Source organism: Panthera tigris, chromosome A2 (assembly GCF_018350195.1).
Source record: "Panthera tigris isolate Pti1 chromosome A2, P.tigris_Pti1_mat1.1, whole genome shotgun sequence".
Lineage (NCBI taxonomy): Eukaryota > Metazoa > Chordata > Mammalia > Carnivora > Felidae > Panthera > Panthera tigris.
The window spans coordinates 147,819,463-147,839,535 of NC_056661.1; the positions used below are offsets into that span (position 1 = coordinate 147,819,463).

At 41.1% G+C, this 20,073-nt stretch overlaps 1 protein-coding gene across 5 annotated transcripts in view; it reads left to right on the plus strand.

Moving 5' to 3' along the window:
• The window catches only part of EXOC4 (exocyst complex component 4), a 745,858-nt gene that overhangs the window by 195,462 nt on the left and 530,323 nt on the right, over window positions 1–20,073 (plus strand). For all 5 annotated transcript variants that reach the window (XR_006212814.1, XM_007076278.3, XM_042972750.1 and 2 more), the window contains exons 8-9: window positions 625–770; window positions 5,449–5,537. Coding sequence is in view for 4 of the 5 variants with exons in the window: in XM_007076278.3 (XP_007076340.1) it covers window positions 625–770; window positions 5,449–5,537 (235 nt within the window). In the remaining variant the exon portion in view is untranslated. The remainder of the gene's footprint in view (window positions 1–624; window positions 771–5,448; window positions 5,538–20,073) is intronic.

Consider the following 20,073-nt stretch of genomic DNA (forward strand, 5'->3'; position numbering starts at 1 on the left):
TCAGCACCTCTTAGCCTGCAGTGGCTCATGATAGCTCTTAGCAGGTTTGTTAGAGTTGTTTAATCCCCTGTGCTGTGGAGTGAGGGGTGTGACGAGGGCTCCAGAGCGAGTCCCCCGGGGTTCCTTCTGCAACCCCAGCCCTATCCTTGGGCCTCACTTCCTTCTCTGTAATCTGAGAATTCACTTGATCAGAGTTGTGCTTTAAATAAGATAATACATCTAAATTAGCCCCTAGCCTACCCCAGTGTAAGCCTTCAGTAATTATTATTGTATTGCTGCTGATGTTGCTGTAAATGGCAGTGATGAGGATTAAGCTGTGAATGGTGATTAACTCGCTCGGCACAGCGCACGGCAAGTAGCAGACCCTCACTAAAAGCGCCCCCCTTGACCCCTATGTTCAGATGCCTAGCACATCCTATTCTCAGTTTCGGGGGTAGGTGGCAAGTGGATGATGTTCTGGCTGCGATGAATCTTTCCTCAGATCTACAACTAGAAATGTGAATAGCGAGGTTACTTCTGAATGTCAGGGATGAGGATTTAGAATTAGGTTTTCGTTGTTTTAAATTGCTTTTCTTAGTAGCATATCATAAATGTGTGTGTTAAACTGTTTATCTGATTGTACAGATGCTGTTGACCGAGTACTTGGATATGAAAAATACTCGTACGGCCTCTGAACCATCAGCTCAACTAAGTTATGCCAGCACTGGCCGAGATTTTGCAGCCTTTTTTGCCAAGAAGAAACCTCAAAGGCCAAAAAATTCTCTTTTTAAGTAAGTATCTCCCTGATGGTAAGATAGCAGGTGTCAAGAAATGTTTGATCCAAGTAGGATGGCTTTCTACTTTATTGGCAGCCATTGCTTCACCCAGTGAAAGCTGATTTGAAATAATTTATGGGAAGTGAATGCATTTTTTATTTTGTGTACATTTGTTTCCTATAAGGGGAAGTAGATATTTTGGGGTATGGTTATTGGACTGTCTAGGACTTTTAATAAAAATTTTTGTCATTTGTTTCTGTGGCATTTTATATAAAACGAAGGGCTACAAAACCCTATTTCTGGGGCATTTTGTATGAAATGAAATATGTCAGCTTTCGGGAGAAAAACACTAGTGCCAAGAAATAACCTTAAAGTTTACAAGAATCTCCTTAGCTAAGTAGCATTGGATTCTGTTTGATTTTTAAATAAAGGAACACTCTGGAAATTCTTTTTTTCTAATTACTATGTTAGTTAATACCACCAGGCCACGTACCTATGTCATTTGGTAACAGCTCATAGTTAATATTATTATATTAATAGTAACAGCAGTAACACTACCGCTGAGTGCTTACTATGTACCAGGTACTGTGGGAGATGAATTTCTCAAAATAATCTCAAACATAATTTACATATGATTATATCAAATTTTGGCAGCAGGAGTAGTGGCTGGCACTGAATCCTCACCAAGTACTGGCTAAAGCATTAAGCCATTTTCATGGATTATCTCATTTACTCGTTGCAGCCTTACAGGTCTGGGTTTTATTTTTAATCCTTTTTTACACATAAAAGCTTGAGGCAAGCAAGGTTAAGTAATTTAAGTAGATTCACTGGCAATAACTGGCAATTGGTCAAAGCAGGATTTAAATCTTAGCAGATCTGTGCATTCTTCTGACGAGTCGGGAGATAACTAGTTAAGTTGTACCTGTAAATCTAAGCGTATAATGTGACTCCAGAAGTATTTTGAATTCATTCTTTTTGAACAGTTGAAGCTCCAGTATCTTTTATTGATTCACTTTTGAGATTTGTTTATATCATAGATTCATAGAGTTCTTCTTCTTTTTTTTTTTCATTGAGTTCTTAATCATTATGGAAAGTTTCAACAGTTCATTTATCTTGTGGTCCAGAGGAGAGGAGATTGAGTGTGCTTGCGTTGGGATAAAATACATTCTGTTCATTGAATGCGTTCTTTTCTGATGTTTTACAGTTTTGTTCAGAGGGCAGATGCACTGTTAGTTAAAATGCCTTAGTCCGCAGGTAATCCAGACCCCAAAAGAATGAGATTAAACCATAGGAAGGTTATTATGTTACACAGTGGGGAGGAATGTAGAGGACTCCGTAATCCAACAGTGCGGAATGGCCAACGACCCCGCCCTTTCCATCTCCCTGCCTTAGGTTCCCCTCCAGGATAGAGTGATGCCAAGGAAAGGGTGTGATTCTTCCTGCGACAAAATTTTTTGTTAATTAGTAGACTATTTTTTATACCGTTTTTCAGTTTACAGAAAAATCAAGCAGACGATACAGAGTGTCCTTATGTCCCCCTTCTTCAGAATTTCTCCTTTTGTTAACATCTTGTGTTCTTACGTATGGTGCATTTGTTACAATTGATGAACTGATAGTGATCCTTCATTATTATCTGAAGTCCATTGTTTATATTGGAGTCCACTCTTTGTGTTACACATTCAGTGGGTTTTGATAAATACATAATGTCATATATGCATCAGTACGTTATACAGAATATTTCAGTGCCCTAAACATCCTCTGTTTTCTACTTATTCCTTCCTCTTTTCCCCACCCCCTGAGCTCCTGATAATCACTGTCTCTGTAGTTTATCTTTTCCAGAATGTCTTATAGTTGGAATCATCCGGTATGTAGCCTTTTTAGACTAGCTTCTTTCACTTAGCAATATGCAGTTAAGGTTCCTCATGTCTTTTTGTGGCTTGATAGCTCATCTCTTTGTATTGCTAAATAATATTCCATTGTGTGCATGTACCTCGATTTTTTTTTTTTTTCATTCAGCTTTTGAAAGACATCTCGGTTGCTTCCAATTTCTGGCCATTATGAATAAAGCTGCTGTAAATGTGCAAGCATTTGTGTAGATGTAAGTTCTCTGTTCATTTGGATAAATACATAAGAGAATGATTACTGGACCATAAAGTAAGATTCTATTTAGCTTTGTGAGACACTGCCAGACTGTCTTACAAAGGGGCTATCCCACTTCAGATCTTTTTTTGTTAATAATTATTATCCATTTATTCATCTTTTCTGCCAGTGACAAAGTCCCTCTGCAAGTTTTCCTCAGGTCTTACGCCCATTCCTAAAGCAGTCACTGGCAAAGGGGAGCAGACCACGGTGATGGTCTTCATCCAGTCAGGGGTTCTCTCTGGCGATAGGTCTTGGGCTGTAAAGGAACCGCTTTTCCTGAGCACACAGCTGTTTGCAGAGGGAGCAAAGGCAACTAAGACGGCCTGAGATGCTGCCTTAATGCTTAGGCCTTTCCTCCGCTCACTTGTTTGCTCGCTCATGTGTGCGCTCTCTGTCTCTGTCTCTGTGTCTGTGTCTGTCTCTTCCTCTTCTTCTTCCTCTCCTCTTTGTCTCTTCCTCTTCCCTTTCCGTCTTCCTAGCCCCACTTCCTGTGGTAAATCTAGGTGTATTGCAGAAGCAGGTTTCAGGGTGTTTAGATTTCATGCTGTCAACCCTCATCCTTAACTTTGAATCTCAGACCACAACGTACATTTTTATACGTTGAGCCAATCCTGAAATTGAGGTACTGGAAAACATAGACTATTGGAAATGAATAAATGGACTTAAGTAATTGTTAAACATTTATTGTTATTGCATAGCAATAAAAACTCATCGCCCACGCGGAATGAGGCCGTTACTACAGACTTGCCTGTTTCCGGACCCAGCTCTACCATTAATGAGCTGTGCGTGGCAGACCAGGTCTCCCGTCTCAGTGGGCCTCTGTGCCTTTGGCTATACAGTAAGAGGTGAGGCTGTATCTTCTCTAGTGCCTCTTTTACTGTAAAATCATACCAATCTGTGAGTGGTGGCAAACATAAAGAGGGTTCCTCAGTAGCAAAAATACATCAGGTCATAAAGGATTAAGGTTTGGGCGAGCTGTAATCTGGTTTTATCGCATCCATGAAGGACTTTATTACTCTCTTTAATTGCCCTTAGCCAAGGTTAATTAAGTGTGTTTAAGTTCTCTCTCATTGTATAATCTGTGCCTCTCTGTTCTTTGCTCAAGAGTTTATTTTTCTTTCCCCCCCTCGCCATTTCTGATCAATAGCCGTCAGCGCGCTTTTTGGAGGTCGGCGGCTTCTTTCCTGCACTTGACTGGCAGGTGGCACTTGTGAAGTACCACACACTTTGCGTTCCTTCTGGCTGTTAGGGCCCTCTCAGTTCTTGGCAGGGTGCAGAGAGAGGATCAAGAAGGCCAAGTGTTTCCCTCCAACTGACATTCATCTTCCTTGTCAAAGAATGGATAAAGAAGGCATAATTAAGAAAGTGATGGCGTTCCTTTTTTGTTGCCAGAAACCTATGCCATTATCACTGCTGTTCTTTCGTGATGTTGCTGTTTACCACTTAGAGGCAGTCATTCTTAGAAGGATTTCTCCTGTCAGCCTGCTCCCCTGACTTTGAAAATCTCAGGTTTGAAATGCAATTTCTTAACACGTCAGGGGATTTACTGTTGATTTAATCTTAAATTTACCTGTTTCTTTTTCCCCTTACCTGCAAGTTTCTCTTAAGACTGTGATTTTTTCTTTTGTTTTCTTCATCCTTGAATTATTATTTTAGCCTTTAGAAACCTGTTCTGTGTCCTGTGCCTATCCTCCATGTTTCTGGCCTCTGAAACGAACGATTCCTGGGGTGATGTGAACACACACTTTGTCACCTGATTTTTGTTTTGTTTTGTTTTAACGTTTATTCATTTTTGAGAGACAGAGCATGAGCAGGGAACGGGCAGAGAGCGAGGGAGACACAGAATCCGAAGTTGGCTCCAGGCTCTGAGCCGTCAGCACAAAGCCCAACATGGGCTCGAACTCACAAGCCATGAGATCATGACCTGAGCCGAAGTTGGACGCTTAACCAATTGAGCCATCCAGGCGCCCTTGATACTTTTGAGAATATTTTTTGTTGTAGATGGCAGATCAGAAACCATTTAGAAACGGTATTGCTTTTGAGGACTTTTAGGGAGAAACCACAGATGCCTTGCTTCCTTGGTGTAGTTATCCAGCGGCATTGCTAGCGTGCCTTCTGTACTCGTTCTCTAACCAGGGGAGTGTAGAAAAGCAAGATACATTTCTGTGGCGGGGGCGGTCACTCACAGGTTTTGAACCACATAGCAGCAAAATGAGAATGACCTTACAGGATACCCTTATTCGTGTGTGTAGGGACCCTGGCAAAGGGTCTGGAGGCAGAAGAAAGTTGCAACAGATGAAGAGTTGTACCCGTTGAAATGAAGAATGAGCGAATGGCCCGACTGCTGTTGTGGAGGGGCGTTGGCCAGGAGTGTTGTTCATGAATCCAGGTCTGTGGCGGCCGGCTTTGGCCCTGTCATGGATTGGCCAGTATGTTTGGGTCAAGGAACGCTAGGGAGTGCCACACAGACTGGAGTAGGACACTTGGGGTACAAAGGTGGCCACCGCTTCTTTGGTTACTGCCTCTCTGTTTACCCTGCGCTTCATTCCAGGTTCGAATCCTCCTCCCATGCCATCAGTATGAGTGCCTATTTGCGAGAGCAGAGACGGGAGCTCTACAGTCGCAGTGGAGAACTTCAAGGTAAGTGATTGAACTGCTCTGGAAAAGTTAGTTTCTGGAGGAAGATCTGAAGTGTGTGGCACATGTGAATTTGCCGTTCGCATTCACCAGTTTCTTTCAAGATAGCAGAGATTTAAAGACTTGATAATCTGTTTCCTCTATCACTTCCCAGCATCTGCTGCCGAGCAGCTAAAACGATTGCTATGGCCACAGGATTTATAGACCTGCTACCATTCAAGTGAGAACTCAAAGCAGAAAGACAGGAGGTCAGTCTGTTTGTGCTTAAACATGGCAGCCATGAGTCCAGTCACAGTCCACGGGAATGCCAGTCTGTGGCCGTCAGTGTTACACTTACTGTTTTCTATACCTTCTGGAAAGTGGCAGGAGTGCCTGGGATTTGGAAAAGGGCAGATGCAGCCTCTGCCATTATTTAAAAGGAAGAAAGATGCCTCTAAATAGGATGTTGTAATCAAGCTAGCTCTGATATACAGGATATTTGATATCCATACGTGGTTACTAAAGAGTTGTAATCTGTAGGAGAAAATACTTGAGAAAATAAATCGTAAGTAAATTTAATTAAATCAAAAATCCAATAACGTTTCCTTCTGTGACAAGAAAGATGCTAATCATGGTAAATGGAATCAATCAAGAAAGATTTGTGAAGTCCTGCTAAGTGCAAGCCATCCCAGGCATCAGAGGGGATGGAGGGGGAGGAGACGGAGGTCGAATAGAAGGAAAGAGAAGATAAAGCCTTAAGATCCAGCTATCAGTGTTCATGGACATCACTAACGATATCAGGAAGTCAGTGCTTACAACCAAGTAATGTTATGCATAAAAACTAGTAGAGGAGTTGAGAGGACGGGGTGATTATTTAAAATTATTTTAAAACCGTGGGCTTCCTGCTTGAAGGGTGTGTAAGAACACTTCCACTTTTGGGGAGGCAGTAGAGGCACTTGAAATATTTTGCAGCGAGTAGCCTACACAATTAAATATTTAGTTTTTAAGATTCATCATGGTTCTACATCAAAACATTATAAATTAACCAGCTAGCCTCTCTGGATTTAAGGACCACTGCCTAGTCATTTCCACCTACACCTTCATTATTGATCTAAACACTTGTAAATTTTTCTGAAGATGCGGCTGTGCTCTCCCATAGCTCTGCCACAGTAATAATTCCATAGCTCACGTATATATCAGAACGAAAAGCCTAGAAATAGTTTGAGGATACAAGGAAAAGGAAATTAACTTACCGGTATTTTATTTAACAATAGTGTTGCCATGTGGCGGGGGGGGGGGGGGGGGGGGGGGCGGGGGGGGAGGGGAGGGGCGTGGGAAACGTGAAGTGTGCATCTTGGGAGTCTTAAGGTACATGGGTACAGAGGGCAGTTAGGATTGAAAAAAGTCAAGGAGTGAAGAAATACAATTTTACTTCCTGTCCTTAGCGTAGTGCCTGGTATGGTAAATATTCAATTAATACTCACTGACTCAGCGACAGAACAAATGAGGACAGTCGATGTCAAACGTAGGAGAGGGAACTTACCATGGAGAGAGAGGAAGGGCCCCCCAAAGGAGGGGAGGCCACTGAGAGCCGGTATCAGCTTCACGGTTCTATTAGTTTTTAAGTTTGAGGAGAAGCAGAGGCTATGTGTAGATCCATTTTTGTTCTCTGCAGTTGTAACTAGCTTCCATAAGAAGTGTGGCCACTGAGCTGTCTGGCCTAGGATGATACTGCCGTATGTGATTGGAAAACGTTTTCAAATCCAAGTGAGTTATGGAGGAAGTTTATTCTGTGAGGGTGGTTAATTGAAGAGTCACTATAATCTAATTAGGAACTTCTCTCATTTTTCAGCAATAGAACTACGGAGCTGTATTCTGTAGTCTGTTTTCCTTACCAGGGTTCAGCCAAGTGGGAGGATTGATCTTTGGTTCCAGGGAAGAAAGTAGTTAGCAAACATATCATGCTCATAATAATCATTAAATAATTTCACTGAGCTGACAGATCACTGCCTGGTGAGAGAATAGCTCAGCTGAGGAGTTTTTGTGAAAGTTTGATGGCGTTTCATCGAGGAGCAAAAGCATCTCTGATGAATGCTTTTAACATTCCAGCTGGAAAAGGGGAAAATCACACCTATTTTCCATTAGAAAACGACCATCCTTTTTCAGTTACTCTATTAATCTGGCTTGTACGAGGGCCACAGTGAGATCTGCATTTCAGTTTATGCTTGAAAAGGCATAATTGAATAGGTCAGTCAAATCATAAAAGACTGGAGAAGATTTGTGTCTCTCCTCTTACTACCGCGTAGCTGCAGGCTTCGCTTCCTAGTGCTTTCGTTCACAGGGTCAACCTTTCCTTCTGCGGCAAAGAAAATCCATCAGAAAGACCATCAAAGTAACATTAAAAAGCTCAAATTTTATGAAAGTAAAGTTCCTGCCAACATTTTCAAGTTATCATGCAATTAAAAATGTTACCCACCCTAACGACACACAAGGGGAAAAAAGAATGTAAAAATGAGATTTCTTTGGTATCATCAACCCATCTCAGGTGGCTCTGTTATGGTACAGCTGGTTCATTATATAGTCCACTGTTGGCAATTGGGCCGAGGAGGTGGGGGTGCTGTTTCAAAGTGTGCACAGTAACAAGTGGAAATCTAACTTGTGTGTCTCCATCAGTCAGAGGCTTCCCGTTGTTTTGAGCCTCTTGACTGCTTCATTTTACCGCTTAGACAACCGTGTCATAGGTTACATGAACGTTTAGGTGAATATAGCTTCTCGGGTTTAATGTGGGATTCTTTGGGAAACAAGGTAACTGATGAATACAGTATCTCATGAGGGTTAAAAGAAAATCAAAACGCTGCTGCTCATGATCAAAATAAGCTCTTAGGTTAATCAGCCCCACTGTGCCTCGGTTTTTTCATTTGAAAAATAGAGCGGTTATCAATTCTGACTACTTTAGGAGGACATAGGGACTGTAAAATTAGATATTAAAACTCTGGTAAAATTAGAGGAGCTATAATTGATTTACATTAAAACGGTACTTTAAAATATTAAACATGGTGGAATTGGGAGAGTTGCATCCATTTCTCTATCTCTTGTTTTCTCTGCCTCGCCAGTCTTACTTTTCCCGAGTTGGTTCTTCTCAAGGTCACCGGTGACCTCCATCTTGGCAGATTGAACGTTTGCTGCTCTGTGTTCGTCTCACTTGATCTTTCGGCCAGCCACGTTCCTTTTCCCCTCCTTATGTTTGAGCGTCTCAAGGTTTGGTCCTGGGAACCTTTGCTGTGTTCACTCTGTAGACTCCACCCAGGTATCTCAGCCCCAGTTGAGTTTTGCTTGGTGCCTTGGTTCGGGTGACTTCCAGATCTAGATCTCCTGCCCAAATCCCGTTATTGTTTCCTGACCTCTTCCAGCATCCTGCCCACTCCCCACCACCATCCTACCATTCTTTATCAGACTTCATTTCTGTGTGTGTGTGTGTGTGTGTGTGTGTGTGTGTGTGTGTGTGTGTTTCCCGCTTGGTAATTTGCTACCCTTCTCTCTGAATACCCACAGTGCAAGTCTTACTCATTAGTGCGTTCCAGTGCCTGGGACAATGCTTGGCTTGAATTAAGCACTTAAAAAGTATAATGGAGGAGGCCTCTATCCCCAGTATCTCCTTATTTGTAGCTATAGGCCTACTTATTTGAGAAGGCCTAGTGGGAGGTTTAATACAGAGTAAGAGGCCTGTGATTTGTCCTCTTTGCTCGTTTTTCAGATAATAAAATCACGAATGAGTAGAGTACATTAATTGTCATTGATCCAAGTAGAAATGTATACTCAGTTTTGATTACAGTTCTTTCCTGTCTTGGGGCTGCTTAGTACTTCTGTTTGTACTCAATAATATTACCTTTAGAGTGCTATTTTTATTCCCATTAGTCTAATGAGTGGCATTTCTATAGCCCTGACATTAAAATATTCTGTAAAGCTCCCACCACTTGAGAATTGACTTCTCTAAGAGGATTTGCTTTACATGGTAAATATGGAAGTACTGGCATCAGGGAAAACTGGGCTCTTAGCCTGACCTGACCTGAATTTTCTTAGTCTCTCCCTCTAATGGGTTGTTGGTATCTGGGGCTGTGAATACTTAATGATATCGTATGTAATTAATCTGTTTGGAGGTACCTTGCCTTAAGGTACAGTGATCTTTGGAATATATTAGGCATGAGTTGAGCATCCTTTTTTACCAAAGGATTTATAATACAAGTCTCTCAGATAGCGAACTGTTCTATAATGGAGCATTTAAAGCAAGATTTCATTTACGCACACATTTTCAGGGGCATTTTGGCTGAAGTGAGGTACAGCACCTTTACACTCATACCACACATTTGTTCCACAGCCTTAAATATAAGAAGCACTTATAAAGCTTTATATCCTGAAACAAGATTGGAAGATTCTTTGTAGTCTTAAATTTTGCGTAATGACTTTGTTAATAACTATGTAGCAATGTGCTGGGCACATGAAAAAATACATGTTTCTTCTTAAAATTGCATATAATTATTTCAAAATAACCTTAATCTTTCATAGTTATCTCTTCTGGCTTAGATTCTAAAATAGTGTATAAACATTGATTCCCCTTCCTTTTATATATGTACACTCCTGCTTTTTTAAAAGACTGAACTTACTCATATGTGAGGGTAACCTTATAATGAAATTATAATAGAATTTTCAGAAATGCTAGTTTCTTTATGTGTTCTTAAGAAGTGGTAAGTTATAAGTATATGTTCCTCAGGTCGTGAACAGATAAGAAATAAAAGTATTCTTATGCCGAGATTTGTTACTGAGTGTGTCGCCTCTTAGCCTTAATGTGTGCAACGTAGACGTTTATTTAAAAACGTTCTTTGTTTCTGGGTTTCATTTATAATGCGGGTTCATTTTCCGAAGAATTCTAGTTCCTATAACATCCTTTCTACCCATGGGACAGAGTATTGGTACCTGCACTGTGTGAAGGAGCCTGGTGGTCATGGGACAATGGATCCTGAGAGTTCAGAGCAACTGTCACAAAGCCTTCGTAAAGCCTGTGAACCTCACTCTTGGGAAGTGATCATTGGTCATCATGCAGAACTGGTTGATGACCTGTAACCTTTGTTCTACCCATTTATTCATTCATCCATGCAGATAGGGGAAAAGAGTGAATACTGTTAAGTGACGTATGTATTAGAGATTGGAAAGTGATACATCTGTATTTCTCTTTATATTATACCTGAGTTAACAGTGTTTTTTTCTGTCAAAAAACCCATCCAAAATATGAAAAAAGTTAACAAATTTCTACTATGTAACAGAAAAATTTTAAAGTTAGCTTCTGTCATATTTTTTATCATTTGGTTCACATTAACTTTTCAATGTAAAATAACAGCTTTACTCCTTTTCTTAGAGTTGCGTTAGGGCTGCAAGAGATTATATTTTTTCCAACCTCAGTAGTTTATATGATGCAACTAATTCTGACTTCAGCTGTTTCAGCAAATAGAGAAGACCAGAAACGTTTATGACCCATCATGGGGAAAGTAATTCTTAGACTGGTGAGGGCACCGAAGAACACATGGGTCATTGTCCCGACAAGACATGGTTCCTAACGCCTTTTTACGTTTTCAGAATGAAGGTTGAGTCCTTTCAGGACTACTCATAGAGATGGCCTTACCTGAAGTGAGCTGTTATCAAAATCCAGAAGAAATTGATATGCATATATATGTAATATGACGTCTAGAAAATAAAGCAGTAGATTTTAATGGTAGAAATTGATTTGGAACTCCTAATCTGGTTTTCGAACTCATTTTCTTAGTCTTAGAACCTGTTTTCTGTAGGTCTTATTTCAGAGTTGAGTATAGAAAGCAGATGGAAGTGGAGGTGTTTTGACTAAGTGGGGTCCAGGGCTCAGAGCCCTGCCTGCCTAGACCCCCAACATCTGTCCCTTTTCCCTTCCTCTGTACAGCACCCAAGGTACCATTACAAAATTAAAGACTCCCAGAAGCAGAGCGCTACGCAAAGGAAAATTGATAAGGGAGACAGATGCCATTATAGATCTGTAGGGATAGGACAGATGAGTCAATGATGAGTGGTCAGACAATTATCCATAAGCAAACAAAACAAAACAAAACAAAACAAAACAAAACAGATGTTGAGTTTGAAACTCCTATCATTTAGGAAAATAAATCCTTGGCGCATTGAGAACTGAAAGGCAAAATCTGTTGACACTTGAGTTTATAGTGGCATTGTTTGAATAACAAAACCTGGAAACCATTCAGATACCATAGACAGGAGAATGGATTCATAAATAGTGGCATAGCCACACAGAATACCATGTAGCAATGGAAATGAATGAACCGGACTGTATGTTAACGTGGTTGAATCTCAGAAGCAATCACAAATGTTATGTATAGTCAGATTCCATCAAAAGCAGTCAGAACCGAATAATATCTTCAGGTGTATGTCCTTATGTGGTGAAAATGTGAAGAAGGAAAAGGAGGGAGCATAAACATAAAGCTCAGGGAAGAGATCACCTCTGGAAAGGATAGAGGAAGGAATAATCAGAGAGGAGCACCTAGGACTTCAAGGATAATGGTGCTGGTTCTGTTTCTTCAGCTACGTGATGGAAATGCTGTTGTGTTTTTACAACGGTACTAAACGTCCGATACATTCAGCTATTATACATTTCATAAAAAGTATAAACACAACAATTTTTAAAAGGCCTCTGAAACCTCCAGAGACACAACCATATATGTAGTGTAATGTTCCCATTTAGAAGTCTGCAGGAAATTTGGAGTGTTCTGTGAGAGCTGGATTGGTTCTTTGGCCTGCACCTTTCCACTGAAATGCCAGGTCCGTGCCACCGCTGTGAATTCCTACTGGGCTGGAGCTGTCCCTTGAGTCGTTCACGAGAAGATGACTCAGGAGCAGGAGCGCTCCCTGCTGACCTCCTGCCTCCTCCTCTCCCTCATCCTCATCGGCCAAGTCAGAACCTAGTGTTAAGTGACGTCAGCAGCTATTCTTTCATTTCCTGTGTTTTCTAGGACTTGCTGGTTATTTGTTGAATATGTACAGTTTCATTACGTTTATTTGTCCTGGACGCTTCACTAGGCCTTTAGAATACAGTAATGAACAGAACCCAGTTCTGTCTTCGGAGGGCAAAGGAGCAGAAAGGGGCCATGACTGTGTTCCAGAAACGGGCAGTTGTCCCCCCCAGCATGTGTTCTCTTTCCTCCGTATGAATAGAGCCCCTGGTTTTTAGCCATGCACGTGGCCCCCCCAAAATAAAACATTTCTAAGCTTTCCTTGCAGCCAGCCATGAACATGTAATTTAATTCTAACCAGTAGAATGTGCGTGGAAGTGAGATAACTTCAGGCCTTCCATTTAAAGAGAAGGAACAGGCTGCCCCTTTTCTGCCAGCGCGGTGTGTGTGAACGTGTCCTCACGCACAGCCCTAATGACACGTGGTGGTGAGCCATGTTAGACTGTGCGGGCGAGGCACCCCTGTCGGTGGTAGAACAATGAGATCGGAGCAGCTTGAGTTGGCTGCTGGGGTCTGTGTCACACCGCTGATGGCCAGAGCCACTGTAGCCTCCCGGACTTCTCCACGAGAGAGGAACAAACTGTCTTGTTTCAGTCACTGGTATTTTGGTTCTCTGCTACTTGTAGCCCTGCTTATATTCTGTTTAATTCAGCAGTGCAAACAAGTGATCAGAGCACTGTGAAACGCATTATGATGGAATTGTGTAGATCTCTAACAGATGTGCGTACAGGGCTGGGAAGGCAGGGAGGCTCTTGGGAGCACTGAGGTTTCAAACTTCTTATAGAAGAAGGTGGAAAGAAGCTTTTCAAGTAAAGAAGGTGGGCGTTTCAGGCAGTGGTCATGGCAGGGAGAAACGTCTACAAGTGTGAGAGTAGATAGAGGCTTTCCTTGTTTCATAACGTGAGTTAGATGGATATAACTGTTTCTATTAAGGAAATCAGTTTATGTATACACACCTTTACTGATTATAATTTGTTACTTTCAGGAACCAGAGATAATAGATGGGACACTAAAGCTGTTGTTCATAATAACAATTGGGCCATTGTTCATAGTAACAATTAAGACATTAAGAATCAATAGAACCAATGGTGTACTGGTGATGGTAATGAAACAGAAGTCGTGCTACACTTGAGCAAAAGCCAAGCGTAATCACATACTGGATTTTCTGAAGCATATTCAAATGGTATAGCTGTGCCCCCTTATTAAACATTTTTGTAGGAAAAATCACGGTGTTGAATGCAACTGTGGTAGTGTATCATATCAGACTGTGCACGGTGGATTTAGCCAGAGATACTGGCAGGGGCTGGATCACGAAGGACCCGCCTACCCTAGTGCCATAGTACCTCGTTCAGCGTGGACTGCAAATGGCAGCAGACGGCAGAGTTCTGTGTGCTCACATCTGATTTCCAGCTTGTAATTGTGTGGGTGAAAATACGCATCAAGTTACTTTTGGCTTCACCACAATTTTAAACTCAAAAAGCCCGTATTACAGTAATATATGATAGTATGTACGAATGCTACATGAATATTGTAACAGTCATAATATAGGATGTTCATTCCTAGAATTGTGATGACATCTACTGAATTGCAGCCAGTTCATTTGCATATTCATGCCCACTTAGCTCAAATAAGTCCCTGTTTGTTTGCACATTAACGTCTGATTTCAGCACCAGTTAACTAATTTACATATCCCTGTTCAGTTGGTTAGTGATGTTCATATGTGGAATATTGGTGCAGCTGTTTGTGCTTTGAGTAGCTTGGGGAGCATGGTGGTTTAATGGAAGGAGTAGCTATTACTCATCTTGCTCTTACTAGGCAAGTCACGTTACCTTTCTGGGCCCTAGATTGCTCATCTGTATAATGAAGTTAGCAGCACTTGCCCTGTCTATTTCTTAGGGTTGTTGTACCAATTGACATAACAAAAGTGACAACATACGGTCAACATTTCTAGGCCACCTGTATTCTAGGCCTGCCCCTGGAACATCTGCGTGTAGGAGAGTTCTAGGTGCCACGGAAGACAAGGCTTGCAAACAGATACAGTTTTAATGAACGTTCTAAGCACTTTCAGGAGCATGGAGGAGGAAACACTGAACATTGCCAAGGGGAGTCGTAATCCGAAAGCGAGACTGTCCAGGGAGGGCACGCACTGCCAGTAGGGAGAAAGACGAAAACAACACCCTGTTGTGTGAGAGCTTCGTGGGGTAGTCGGTATTTTGTTGGGGTTGAAGCAGAGAATGTAGGGAAGATTGGGCTTAGAAAAGGGAGGCCTGGTGGGCAGGTCTCCGGGGACCTGGTGTAACAGCAAGAAGGCACGGTTTGTCCTCTGGGTGATAAGGAGTCCTCCAAGGGTTTAAAGCAGGAGAGTGACATAATCAGAAATGCATTCTAGAGAAGGTATTGTGGGAGCTCTGTGGAGGATGCATTGAGTATAGTGAAGCTGGAGAGGGGGGCGAGTTGTGTTGTTATGTCAGGTGAGAGCTTATAGAAGATCATGGCAGCATTTTAGGAGGCAGTAGTGGAGAGGTTGGAGGAGGGGAGTACATCTAAAAGCCACTTCTGAGGTAGAATCAAGTGGACATGATGACTCCTCCTGTGTGGAACTTGAGCAAAGATCAGTGTTTTGGCTGATTCCCAGTTTTCCTCTTTGGCGACTTGGGTAGATGATGATGTTATTTGTTAAGATAGGCAGTACGAGAAAAGGGTAAGGTTTTTTTTGTTTTGTTTTGTTTTAAGTTTATTTACTTTTGAGAGAGAGAGAGAGAGAAAGAGAGAGAGAGAGAGAGAGGGAGACAGAATCCCAAGCAGGCTCTCTGCTGTCAGCACAGGGCCTGACATGGGGCTTTGAACTCATGAACTGTGAGATCATGACCTGACCGGAAATCAAGAGTCAGATGGTTGACTGAGCCACCCAGGTGCCCTAAGAAGAAGGTAGTTTTAATGGAGTGTTACCTAGGGGTGAAGATAGCTTTTTTTAAACATATATTTTCATGTTTCTCTTTTAATTTTGTGTAGATCTGTCTAATCTAACGACATCTAATCAAGCCTAATCTCTTATCAAGGCATTCGGCAGTGTTTGATTACCTGTCACCATTCCCTTTCTGACATCCAGTGTCGGAGTTCAGGTTTTCTTTTCTTCCTTTCCTCCTCCTCCTCCTCCTCCTCCTCCTCCTCTTCCTCCTTTTAAGTTGCAAATACCACTTTCTCCTTTTTGGCTTTGTTTGATCTGTTAATTTGAGTGCTCATTTTAAACCATCTGTAGAATACGATTCTTTATTTTTTATTCCAAGAAGGACCTGTATTTGTGTTATTAAAATATAGCTACCATTCATCTTTCTTAACGGCTTGTTCTGGGGTTTTGTGCAAGTCCCTTAACTGGTTTTCTCCGAGAGAGAGAAGTTACATGATTTCTATGACTTTCCATTAAGTCCAAAACTCTGGGTTCTGGATTCTCAGTATTTGGTCACTATTCCTAAAGATTGGAATCTGAAGACTAGTTGGAGGTTCAGAGTGTGGTCTCTGCAGTCAGGCTTCCTACCTGGGTGACTGAGTAAATTGGCTCTTTTGTGTGTCAGTTTTACTTTCTACAAATTGAATGTAATATACTTAAGTATATAATATACTTAATGTCATAGGACCAGAGTGAAATGTGTGAATACGTATAAAGTGTTGAGAACTGTGCCTGACACGTATGAAGTAATGATGAAGTGTTAACTGTTGTTAATTTATCTGGGGTTCCCCCCCCCCCACATTCACACATAGGAGACACTTAAATTCACACATAGGAGACCATTACATTTTTAAAAATTAATGAAAATGAGACTCAAGTAAAATAGATTTAAGTAAAATCTTCTAGAATGGCTCTTAGAAACTTTTTTTTTTTTTTTTTTAAATCCCTGCTTTCTTCTTTGACAAAAGTTCTTTAGGAGTGTTGAAAAAATGTGCTTACATCAGTGGTCATCCCAATCATGCAGTGTTAAGTGTCATCCACTGCGGTGGCCCGGGTGGAATTCACATAACGTCTCTAACCAAGAGGGCGGCACTTAGTGACTCCTTAGTGATCTGCTCTTAACCACTTACATCCACCCCAGAGGTAAAATCTCATGGCAATAATCAAAGTGGCCATTCCTCTTCAAAGTCATTTTGATATTCAGTGCCACTAACTCTGAATTGTACTACATAAGTAATTGAGAATGATTAGCATATGGCTAAAAAAGGAGGTTAAAATGGAAAGGTCGTTCCTTCTCTTTATAAATGAACTACCTTACATCTGATCATTTGGCGATGTGTTAGGACACTCTTGTCTTGCCTGCCCCTTGCCTTCATTCTGAGGTCACATCCTGGCTACCCATGGGGGAAATAAAAAACAAAAAAAAAGGAGTCATAGGCTCACTTGTAATTTGCCAACAATTCTTAAACTAAAAAATCCTAGAACTAGCAGAGATCTCAAATTAGTACCGTAAAGGAAATGATCTTTTGAAAACAATATAAGTTCTTGAAAACAATAAAAGGTGTATGACTGAAACAAGCAGAAAGAAAGAAAGAAAGAAAGAAAGAAAGAAAAAGAAAGAAATCAAGAAAGAAAGAAAAAGAAAGAAGGAAAGAAAAAGGTTACAGCTAATCTGAAAGGGAAGTTTTTGACTTGGCTTGGAAGATGAGCAACGAATTGTTTACCTAGTTCGCGACAGCGTGGCTGTAGGAAGCGGCTGGATAAAAGCGAGGTTGTAGATGGGACAGACCACCAGTCATCTATGATTATCCCTTCTTTCTAGATTCTGTGACTCTTATTGGGAATCAGACATTCTAACACCTCTTGAAAACCTTATTGAATCATTTTTAAAAAATTCTCAAGAGAAGATCTTGTGCCACAAGAATTCTTTAGTATCTAGATTGAGTGGTTGTCGCTGATCATTTTTTAAAATTTTTAATGTTTATTTATTTTTGAGAAAGAGAGAGACAGAATGAGTCGGGGAGGGGCAGAGAGAGGAGACACAGAATCTGAAGCAGGCTTCAAGCTCTGAGCTGTCAGCACAGAGCCTGATGAGGGGCCTGAACTCACGGACTGAGAGATCATGACCTGCACCAAAGTCGACGTCAAAGCGATTGAGCCACCCAGGTGCCTCGTCTCTGATCATTTCTAAACTGTTTACTCTGGTTAACTCAATAGATATAGTTTCCTCAGAACAGATACAGAATTTGGTTTTATTTCCTGAGAAACTGAAATCCTTTGTCACCTAGATGATAGTAGTGTTCCTTGTATACCTTCACTTCTAGGACATTTTTAGGCAAATATAATGCCCAAGGAGAATAATTACTCAGTTTTAGATGACTTTGCTGAGATTTTAGCCATCATTGTTTGTTTACACTTTAAATTTGTAACTGCCTCAGTTACTTTTACAAGTAATAACATATGTTATGTAAACTTTTGAGCTTTAGTTCCTATGAACTGAATCCTTTCTGTTTCTTCTCCCTTTTTTCTATCTTATTATTTTATTATTTCTCTTTATATTGAAGTGGACTATACCTACAAAAAAGTGTGTAAAGTGCTGTTTACCTTAGATATACAGCTGGGTTTTTGCACACACACACACACACACACACACACTCATACCCGTGTAACCAGCCCCCAGAAGGCTTTCTCATGCCACTTCCTAGTCAGTACCACCCCCTCAAGGTGCCACTCTTCTGATTTATAATGTCATCACTTAGTGTTGCCTGTTCTTTAGACCTATAGAAATAGGGTCATACAGTATCTTGTGTACTAACTTCTTTTGTTCAACATGATGTCCGTGAGATTCACTCATGTTATTGTATGTATCCGTTTGTTGCTCTTGTCGTATATTCCATTGTATGATTGTAGGACAATTTATTCATTCTCCTGTTAGTGGACATTTGTCATTTCTACTTTGGGGCTGTGACAAATCTGCTATAAATAACTTTGTACATAAACACTCATTTCTCTTAGGGATGTGCCTGGGAGTGGAATTGCTGGGTCATGAGACAGCTTTATGTTTAGCTTTAGAAGATACTACCAAGCATTTTAAAATCATGGAAATTAATGAGAAATTGCTTGAGAATTTCAGTCGCTTTCCATTCTCACTAAAATGGGATTTTATCAGCCTCTTAAGTTTGTGTCCTTCTGGTGGATGTGTCTACCTTATTGTTTTCATTTTTAAAAAGAATCTCTAAGCTCTCTCTAAGCTTTCCGTAGGGGAGTAACCTTGTTCTTCCTTGGAAGGCCTGACTGTGTATACATTTTTACCCAGAATTCTTGGGTGACCTTTCTTGCTAGAAATCACTTACTAATTTCTTAGAACTTTTGAGGTAGAATATAAAGATATTTTCTCTCTTCCCCTATGCCATTGTTTTGGTCAGTGGCTTTCTACTTTGAATTATACCTTTATTACACATATCTAATTGATATTCCTGCTGGTGGTAGGCAGAACTCTAAAATGACCCCAATGACCTGCAACCTTTATAATTCCTCCTCTTGTGTGGGGGCTGAATCTGTGAATATGACGGACCATCACTCCCATGATTAGGTTACACTATATGGCAACTGTCATAGGATTTTCCAGATGTGATTAAAGTCCCGGACGATAGTCTTTACAGTATTCAAAAGGGAGATTGTCCTTGGTGGGCCTGACCTAACCACGTGAGTCCTTAAAAGAGACAAGAAGCAGTAACAGATGCTTGCCTTGAGGAAGTAATTCTTGCGGGAAGAGTGTACTATGTGGCAAGTAGCTGAGGGTGGTTTCTGGGGCCAAGAGGAACCCCCATCCAACAGTCTAGCTGGACAACAAGGGTCTCAGTTCTACAACCACAAGGAACTGAATTCTGCCAACAACCTGAATGAGCTAGGAAGACGACCTTGAGCCTCAGATAAGGTTGCAGTCCTGGTTGATACCTTGATTTTAGATTTTAATGGGGCCCTGAGCACAGGACCCAGCTAACTCATGCCTGGACTTCTGACCCACAGAAATTGCGAGCTATTTGTTACACATCAATAGAAAGCTAATCTAGCACCCCATCCTGATACCCCATGATTTCCCCTTTAAGACTCTCAAATATTTCCTCAGACTCATGGGTAGAAGTTGCTAGAATACTTCTTGCTGTAAGCAAGGAAAAGAACCATATTTATTCTAGTTGTCAGTCTTATTTCCTAGGTTTCCAGTTCTCTCTGATTTTAGTTTGGAAGCTGAGAGGGACTTTGAGAAAGTGTGGAGGTCTAGTTGTTTTCCAGTGTTTCTGTAGACTTTACAGTGGGGAGTAACAATTTAAAAATATTGGTAATAATTTGTGCACACAGCAATACAAAACCGTCACTGTCATGATAACCTTCTGAGGCAAAGCAGTATAGACTTTCTGAGCTGGCTGTCTCTTGAGCACCCGATCCTGAACATGGCCAAGTCAGACCCACAATCTCCCCTTCTCCCCACTGCCCCCCAAACCTGCTCTTCTTTCAGTGTATGTACTTGATTTCATTAAATGTGATTGTTGAGTTAGCAGTTGCTAAACCT